This window comes from Dipteris shenzhenensis, chromosome 11 (genome assembly GCF_047967505.1).
Source record: "Dipteris shenzhenensis isolate YYH24624 ecotype China chromosome 11, Dip_SZ_1.0, whole genome shotgun sequence".
Classification (NCBI taxonomy): Eukaryota; Viridiplantae; Streptophyta; class Polypodiopsida; order Gleicheniales; family Dipteridaceae; genus Dipteris; species Dipteris shenzhenensis.
Genome location: NC_141606.1, coordinates 39314542 through 39324304, shown reverse-complemented (window position 1 = coordinate 39324304; position 9763 = coordinate 39314542). Strand labels below are relative to the sequence as shown.

The 9763-nt window shown below is 44.6% G+C and overlaps 1 protein-coding gene across 2 annotated transcripts; it reads left to right on the top strand.

Annotated features, from left to right (window-relative positions):
* Positions 1–3406: 3406 nt before the first annotated feature.
* On the top strand, positions 3407–8052 carry LOC147897003 (pentatricopeptide repeat-containing protein At5g27110-like). 2 transcript variants are annotated; one of them, XM_087381816.1, is made up of 4 exons: positions 3407–3527; positions 3848–4000; positions 4077–4264; positions 4402–8052. In XM_087381816.1, exons 2-4 carry the CDS (start codon positions 3917–3919, stop codon positions 7196–7198), a joined length of 3069 nt encoding a protein of 1022 aa, XP_087237942.1. In that variant the 5' UTR covers positions 3407–3527; positions 3848–3916; the 3' UTR covers positions 7199–8052. The 2 variants fall into 2 exon arrangements, with proteins under 2 accessions (XP_087237942.1, XP_087237941.1); XM_087381815.1 differs by having other exon boundaries at positions 3407–4000.
* Positions 8053–9763: the final 1711 nt, after the last annotated feature.

The window sequence follows — 9763 nt, the reverse complement described above, 5'->3', positions numbered from 1 at the left end:
CGATTGGTGCACCGACAACATCTATTTGCGGCATGAGGAGCTAATCATGCAAGTGGACTTGCACACCTACAAGACCCACCCATTGTCAGGACAACCATTTGCTGCCGCAAAATTAGACACAACCAACCGGACAACATCCCTAAAATTGTTCCAACCCTATGGGAAAGAAGACGATGAGAGGAAGGCAGATGAATTTTGGGTATGCCCCTCTTCCTGAGTCGGAATCCTCTCAGAATTGGATGCACATTCTGGCAAATATTGATGTTCTAGTGAGAATAGGGTTCCAAGTGACAATGCCCGAACTCGAGGGGTTGACCCCAGTGGTTCCCCTCATTATGTTCAACATGTTCAAACCCATGAGGTGAGTAAGGGGATAGTAAGGGTCAAATCACACCTCCACCGACTAGCATATGTTGGTGCCACTATTGCCCACCATGAGTTCTCCTCCAATTGGGGAGCAAGGGTAAGAAAGGTTACCTCTCTAGTCAGCTTCATAAGTTCCATGAAAGAGCACCCTTCAAGTTTGAAACTCCCAACATCCAAAAGCACGAAGGCTCCTGCTAGGGCCAAGAGGACCACCACCCAAGGAGGAGTGGAAGAGGAGGGTGAAGAGAAGGAGGATCTACAACAAGTACCAGTCCACTACAAGGCCTATACCATCAAAGGATTGCAAGATCTTATACCAATAGGCCAAGAGATCTTAGGAAGATGAGTGCTTCGAAGGACATGGCAGCCCAGCCAGAGTTAAGGAGGTAAACCTGGTGCTAGAAGGTCAGGACCCCCAATCGGTATTTATTGCAGACGATCTCACCTCCAATGAGGAGAATGCTTGAATAGCCCTACTTCGAGAGTATAAAGAGTGTATGGCCTAGAAATACATAGATATGAAGGGTGTACCCATTGCTAAAGTCATGTAGCACATGATACCCATGCTTGATGATGCTAGGCCGGTGCATCAACGTCCCTACCCTATGAATCCCAAATATGCACTCATAGTGAGAGAGCAGATCCAAAAACTTATAGATGCGAGATTCATCTATGAGATCAAGCATATAGATTGGGCGTCACCCATCATGATAGTCTTGAAGAAGAATGGAAAGATTCAAGTATGCGTGGATCAGAAAAAATTTAATGCTGCCACCAGGCAAGACCAATACCCCTTGCCATTCACAGAACATGTCCTGGAAAGGGTAGCCGGAAAGGAAGCCTAAGTAAAATGATGCAATGTTCTATGGACCTGGCCAAACCTGGGGACCATTCAATAACTCCATATGATGTGGACTCCACACCATGCAATAGCTTCTAGAATAATCTCGATAGGTTGTACATCATATAAGTGTTAGTTGCGGCGACCCTCATGAAAGGTGCCACCAACATAGTAGGAGTCTCATGGCAGGTAATGTCTTAAGTGGACTCAAGAACCCGAAAGAGAAACATCTCTTTGAATACTCGAATGCATGAATAGCTTTGAATACTCGAATGCATGAATAAGTAGATCCGAAAGTGCGATTGCAATCGCCATTCGTGCATACGGTTTTGCGAGTACTTGCACCCCTAGGAATCTATGCTAACCATGCGCTAACCTCGCGCACACTGTTAATCCCTTTACATGGCATATAAACCATGGAAAAGCATGAACTTTTGGTGTATAAACCATGGAAAAGTGGTATCATTGAAGCGACAAATGAGCAATGGATTTGATGTATATAAAGAGTGCATTGAATTTGATGATAATAACCAATTGACATGTGGAGCCTTATAAAAACAAAATCACATTAAAACACACACATTTGGATTAATAAGCATATGCACAAATCTCTTCTACCTATTACCCCCGGAAAAAAAAAAAAAACAAGGACTAGATTGTGATACTGGCAGCTTAGAGGAGAACAGCTTAGGAAAAGCTGGCACATACCACACTTGGACTCTTCTACTATCATTGCCTCTTGGATTACCACCCTTGGACTCTTGGACTTTTACGAACTCATGAAAAAGCATAAGCTTTTGGACCGCCACCCTTGGACTCTTCGACTAACACGGACTCTTGGACTACCACCCTTAGACTCTTAGACTACCATGGGCTCTTGGACTACCACCCTTGAACTACCACAAGCTCTCTTTCTACCACCTTTGAACTCCTAGACTACCATGAGCACTTGGCCTACCACCCCTGGACACTTAAACTACCTTGAGCTTTTGGACTATGCTATGTGCCACCTTTGGACTCGTGGACTATCACTACCTCTTGGATTACCAACCTTGGACTCTTGGACTTCTATGGACTCATGAACTACCACAAGCTCTTGTACTACCACATAGATATACATATGCACATGTGTATGCAACACACATACACATGTGTATACATGAATACAAAAACACACACATGTGTATAGTGGCTGTGATAAGATAAATAAATGGGAAAAATACATCTAGATAGTCATGGAGTAAATTAGGCCTATGACAAACCAACATTGGGATGGGCACCATTGACCGGTTTCTCACATAACAAGTTGTAAAGATAATGACTGGCTAAAAGCCAAGAAGATACATTCTCGAGACCCTCCATCTACACCCTTCTAAAGAGCAACACCATTGCTCTAGTCATGGAGATTAGATAGCATGTTGAGCAATGCGATGATAGTAGTAGTCACTAAGGTCTCATAGTTTAGGTTAACGCATCATAATCATCATCATCATCTCTCTCTCTCACACACACACACACACACACACACGCACATGTATACTTCCCCAACTATGAATTATTGTTTTATGTACCACCCTGTGCAATCTTTCCTTTACACTCTCTTTTTGACTACCCACTAATCGTCCCATGCCTCCTCTAATCCCTTCTCAACCCGTGTACTCATTCGCTCCTTACTCCACTTATGACTTAAACTTCACTTGTGACTTAAACTTCACTTGCGATTTAAACTTTTTTTAATTATCTAAGAATCCATATGGTTGTCTATATTCCTAGGTAAAGAGATAACAAGCAAGGGAATGTAGAATCGATATGGTTCTCTCTCTCTCTCTCTCCCCTTTCCGAATAACTTATCGAACCGAATATTCATGTATAAATTTTGGTTCATCCTATGTTGGTTCTTACCCAAATTCATTTGTTTCCTCGTCATTCATAAAAGCGGGTGGGATGGGATTCACCAATTCTATTTCTTCAAGAATTTGGGCAAATTTCCCCCCTTCGGAAATCTTAGAAGTGAATCCTTTGATGTATTAGCCATTTCTATCTTGTGTGTGAAATAAAACTTGTACACATGTACACACACGCGCACACATATTGGTGAAATTGGACACAAAAAATTGTACACGCACACACACAACCAACCCGGGCCCGGCACGTGCATGAGTGCACGAAACGCAGAGACTTTGCCGCTGTTCTATTTTCCACTGGCGTACCGGTCTTTCACTGATGACACAAAGTATTAAATTGGGCGAGAAACAAAAGCGGCAACAACCTTGATGAAGAATCATGGGCGATCCAATTTCCGGCTTGCCCAAGGCACAGTGTAAGGCCATGGGATTATTCTTTCACTTTCTGCATTCACTGTGCCATTTGAGAATTGAAACCGATGCTTGGAGATGGCTAGAGCATTTCCTGGATGGGTTAATATGCAACAGACTGGAAATCTGGATCCATACGAGGGATTCATGGATCGAGAAAATGAGGAGAGTAGGGCTTGCAGGAGCTGTGGACGCATTGGAGTTCAGGCAGTGGTCGTAGGGCAATGTGAAAAAAGTGGTGGCAACATCTACAGCTATGTGCCTGTCTAACTCTCTGTGTGTTTGCGCGTGTTACCCCTTCTTGGCAACCATTTCAACTCTGCAGAATGTGGGTCATTATGTGGCGGCTCAGCTATGGAGTATCGCCTCTTGAGCCGCAGACTCGATTTGTGGAATGAAAGCAACAGTAGAAGCGTTCCACCGAGGACTTCTCTTGCGAGGAATTTGTGTACTTGCTTCACAGTCGAACTTTCATAAGGTGAGTTTTGCTCACGTATCTGAACATGAACAACTTTGCTTCTAGTATATTCTAAGACAGGGCGTGCTTGCCGCAGAGAATACTACGAAGGCTTGATTTTGTGCACACTCAGACGAAGGGGGCTTTCTGGATTTATGAACCGTCAAGTTTTCCTTCCATACACACAAAGGCTGCGGCTCTAAGCCAACGTGAACGGTGCTCCAACAAGGAACAAGAGGAACTAGCTCCTAGCGTGAACCATGTTTCGAAACAAAATTCTGTCAGGTATTGCAAGAGCCTTTGATAGCCTGGAATGGGATGTCGAATCTTCAAGGTCTTTAATCTTCGCTACCTTTTCAAGAGAAGCCAAGTTGAAATGGTTCTGACAGGATTGTTGAACTCGATTATTTTTCTTTATGAAGGGTTGTTGGGTCCCTTCAAGATTTGCACAAGTTGTGCGAAGATGGAAGTCTCAATCAAGCACTTCAAGTCGTGGATCTTATGGTCCAGCGAGGGACTCCTATACCAAGAGACATCATATACGATCTCTTGCAGGCCTGCATGGCAAAGAAAGACTCGGCAGCTGGCAAGCGCGTATATTCTTTTATGGTCATCTGTGGCCTTGATTCTATTGCCACTTTGGGGAACCATCTCATACGCCTGTTTACCTCATGCGGGAGCTTACCAGAAGCAAGTCAGGTATTTGAGAAGGTTTCCAAACCAAATGTTTTTACATACAATGCAATCATGGCAGCGCATGCCAACCTCGGAGATGGTAACAGGGCACTTGCCTTGTATGGAAGAATGCAACAGGACAGGATAAAGCCTGATAAAGTGACATTTTTGTGCATCTTGAAAAGCTGTGGCAAGGAAGGTGCCATAAGGCAGGGAAGGTTGATGCATGATGTGATCTGTCAAAGTGGGTTAGAGTCAGATGTGGTTATAGCAAACACCATCATTGACACATATGCTAAATGTGGAAGCCTCGCTGAGGCACAAAAAGTCTTTGATGAATTACTGAATCGAGATGTGGTATCATGGGCGGTCTTGATTGCAGGATACATCCAGCATGGAGAAGTTCTTCCCGCTTTGGATCTTTTTGAGAAGATACAACAAGAGGGTCTGAAGCCAAACATCGTGATATATTTGTGTCTTTTGAAAGCATGCAGCATAGCTGCAGCATTAAGCCTAGGAAGGCAGATACATGAAGATATTACAAGTGTAGGAATTGAATCGGAGGTGTCTGTTGGGAGTACCCTTGTTGACATGTATGCCAAATGTAGGAGCCTAGAGGAGGCTCAAAATGTGTTTGATAAGCTGCCAAGTCGGAATGTTGTGACATGGAACGTGATGATAGCAGGCTATGCCCAGTACGGGCATGGCCTTCCTGCTCTGGCACTCTTTGAGAGGATGCAAGAGGAGGGCATAAAGCCAAACAATATTACATATTTAGGTGCTCTCAAAGCCTGTGGCAGCATTCAAGCCTTAGAGGATGGCAGTCTGATACATGAACAGATAATTAGAAGTGGGTTCGAGAATGATTTGGCTCTAGGGAATTCTTTTGTTGATATGTATGCTAAAAGTGGAAGCCTAGAGGCAGCGCAAAAAATGTTCGACAATTTACAGAATCGGGATGTTGTATCGTGGGGTGCTGTTATAGCTGGATGTACCCAGCATGGGCAGGGTCTTCGTGCCCTGGAGCTTTTTGAGAATATGCAACAGGACGGCATAAAGCCAAACGAAATTATATTTGTGTGTGTTTTGAAAGCATGTGGTAGCATTGGAGCCATAGAACAGGGCAGAAGAATTCATGATCTCATCACCAGAAGTGCAGTTGAACTGAATGTAGTCCTTGGGAGCACCATTGTTGACATGTATGCCAAATGCGGGAGCCTTGAAGATGCGCACAATATTTTTCACAAATTACTGAACAGAGATATGGTATCATGGGGAGCCATAATTTCAGGGTATGCCCAACATGGGCATGGTCATGTTGCTCTTGAGCTATTTCAGAAAATGCAAGAGGAGGGAATACAGCCAAATGAAGTTATTATTTTGTGCATCTTGCAAGCGTGTAACAGTATGGGAGCTTTGGAGCAGGGCAGGACGATCCATCACCAGGTCATAAGAAGTGGATTTCAAGTTGATCTAGCTATTGGGAACACCCTGGTTGACATGTATGCCAAAGGTGGGTGCCTAGAGGAAGCACGAAGAGTGTTTGACGACATGCTTAATCGAGATTTGGTGACCTGGGGTGCAATGATGACAGGATATACCCACCATGGGTATTCTCTTGCTGTTTTTGAGCTTTTTGAGAAAATGCAGCAAGACATCGTAATCCCAAATCGAGTTATATTTTTGTGCGTTTTGAAAGCATGCGGCAGCACCGGAGCCATAGGACAAGGCAGGCAGATTCATAAAGACATAATTGAAACTGGACTGGAATCAGATGGGGCTGTTGGGAATGCCCTTGTGGATATGTATACAAAATGTGGGAGCCATGTTGAGGCCCTCAATGTGTTTGACAAATTGGAGAATAGGGATGTGGTGTCATGGAGTGCAATAGTTGCAGGGCATGCATCATCTGGCAATTGTAGGTTGGCTCTGCAATGTTTTGAGGTCATGTTACAACAAGGCTTGAAGCCAGATGGTGCAATCTTCAGTAGTATTTTAGCTGCATGCAGTCATGCAGGATTACTGGAGAGGGGCCACCACTATTTTAATTCCATGAGAGAGAACCATGGCATCATGCCCACTATTCAGCACTATAACTCCATGGTTGATCTTCTCGGCCGTGTGGGAAAATTAGAGGAGGCTGAGGATCTACTTCAGAGTCTCCCTATTTCTGCAGATATGATTGGATGGACATCTTTGCTGGCTGGGTGCAGAACATATGGCAATACAGAACTAGGGGAACGATGCTTTGATGAAGTTGTGCACTTGGATCCTAATGATGCTTCTGGTTACATGCTGATGTCAGATATCTATGCTGATGCTCACATGTGGAAAGATGCCAAAAGGATTCATAAGCTGAGAAAACATACACCTGCGTTAAAGAGGCCTGGTATGGCCTGGATTGATTTGAATGACAAAGTGCATGAGTTCATTGTGGGAAGCAAAAGTAGTATTGAAAGTGCTGAGATTGATATTAAGGTGAAGGTGTTAGGTAAGGCAATGAAGGACAAAGGTTTTGTTCCACAGGTTGAAGTCGATTTGTAATGAGGAGTTTGCATCATTCTAGTGGGAACTTGCTGTAGCTTGTCCTATGGATATTTTGGGAGGCAGAAGTAAACTTGAAAGTGCTCAAATTGATATCAAGATTAAGACAATGAAGGGAATTTTATTTTTTTTCACAGGTCAGATCGATTTGCAGCCTAGTGGGGATTTTTCTGTAGCTTGTCATGTGGTCTCAAATGTGTGAAACATGACTAGGGTGCCTGGCAGTTATAATTTGTGGGCTGACACTTGAGAGACATTTGCATTCCAACACTTGCTAGAGAAGTTGTGGGCGAATCAATTTCAGAGACTACATGTGGATCAAAACAGTTTTAACTGATGTGACACATGTTAAGCACTCTCATTCTGAAGCAATGCTTTTAGCGTCAAGGCACACATAATTGCCCATCTCCATGAAGAGCATTTGACTTATAATTCGGGAAAAATTTGGAGTAGTCCAATCATAATTGGTATCAAACTTCTTGCTTGTTAATTCCAATGCATGAGGAAAAGGAAGACACACAGGAAGCTGAGAGACCTCACAATGCTTGTTAATTCCAATGCATGAGGAAAAGGAAGACACACAGGAAGCCGAGAGACCTCACAATGCAATGTGAGAACCGGCAATACAGAAGTCTATCAAAATACAACAGGGAATATCATACATACATTCATACACAGACTTTTCAATTATTCTATTGAAATATGTATTCAACTAATTGATTGCACCATGGAATCATAAAAATGAACCTGTTCTAACAGTCCCCCTTGTTAGAAACTCACTGTGCCCACCTGTGAGCCCCCGATTTGAGGGGACAAGGGGCGGTGAGAGGTAGAAGGGCTGGGGAAAGAGAGAGACTCAGGCCGGCATCATAGCCAACCAGCACACGGGCTGGTTGCTGCCTGCAACAGCAGGGAAACAGGGGCCTTAGGCCTCACTTGGAGGCGCCTGCAGCTGCGCAGGGCACCCTTAAATAGGGGCCTGTGGCAGGCCAGGTCGGCCCAACCAGAGCCACCGACCAGGGCCAACCCTGGTCGGTTTTCTAGGGCCCACCTGGTCGGCCACCAGACAGGGTACCGACCCTGCTGGTCGGTTAACTCAAGGGCCTGGGCAGTGCCTATAAAAGGCCCACTCCTTCGGTCATTCCAGCATCCAGTGCAAGACTGAAAGCCTCCTTCCAAGGCTGTGCTGTGCACTCAGTTCTGGAGCAGTTTGTGTGAGAGAGAGTCCTTCAGTATTCTCCAGCACTTCGCTGTATTTTGTATTGCGCCCTGTGAGCTGTTTTTTCTGCCCACCATCTGGTGGATGAATATACTCTCTCTCTCTCTCCGTCCAAGTTATTTCTGGGTGAGTGTTTATTGCATATGTGATCATCTATCTGAGTAGAGTGTGTGTAAGAGTTGGAGAGATCTCGGGTGGAGGTTTGAGTGATTCATTCCCTCCTATTCTTTAACATGGTATCAGAGCCATAGGCTCTCAACTCTTCTTCATCAAAGCACTCTTTGAAGGAAGGAGCCCTCTGATTTCAGCTCAGGCTAGCACAGGAGGTCAGTACATCTTTTTTGCTTCAGTTTTTCAGTTTGCTATTCATCGAGATGGATCAGCGTTCAGAAGCCTCTACACCCATTGCTCGTCCTTTCTCCTTCTCCAGTCATCTTCCTTCTTCATTTATTCCCAATTTTGGTGAAGCTGGAAAGCTCGATGGGACGAGCTATCCAATCTGGAAAGTCAAGATCTGAAGCCATCTGTTGGCACGGAAGCTGTGGAAGATAGTGATTGGGACCGAGGAAAAGCCGGAGGACATTGTGGACAAAAGAGGTGAAGTTTTAGTTGAAGCAGATGCGGATGAACTCAGTGCATGGGAGGAGAGGGATGTTCAAGCCTTAGCAATGCTAATTGGCACGACAGCAGATGCTGTGATTCCTCATATCCAGTTGGCATAGACGTCTTCAAAGGCGTGGGCCATACTGAAGAAGCTGTATGAAACCGATAATACAGCCCGTATCATTACTCTTCAGCATCAGCTTTATAATCTTGATATGAATGAGGGTGATAGTGTGCATGATCATCTGACAAAGGTGAAAGTCGTGCGGGACCAGCTCGCAGCGGTTGGTCAGAAGGTGGAATCGAGTCAATTGGCATTGCTCACACTCCACAAGTTGCCACGGAGTTTCAAAAGTTTTGTGACTACGGTCACTGCGGGTCAACGGACTAAGCCAATCACCTTTGAGGAGCTTGGCCCACTCTTGCTTCAGGAGGAGGCTTGAGAGAAACTCTTTATGCAAACCGACGAGAAGGCATTAGTGGCCAAAGACAAGCCTGAAAAAGGCAAGCCAAAGGAGTTCAAGAAGTCAGAGGACGCTGACCGAAAGAAGAAAATGAAGTGCTATTACTGTGAAAAGCTTGCCCCTCCGCCAAAGAATGCCGAAAGAAGAAGGCAGATCAGAAGCGGAAGAGAGAAACCAGGAACAAAGAAGAGCCTAAGAATGATTCTACCAATGTGACGACTGGACACTTGTTTTTAATCAGTGAACATTGTTGAGCATATGCAGTCAGTGAAGGTAAAG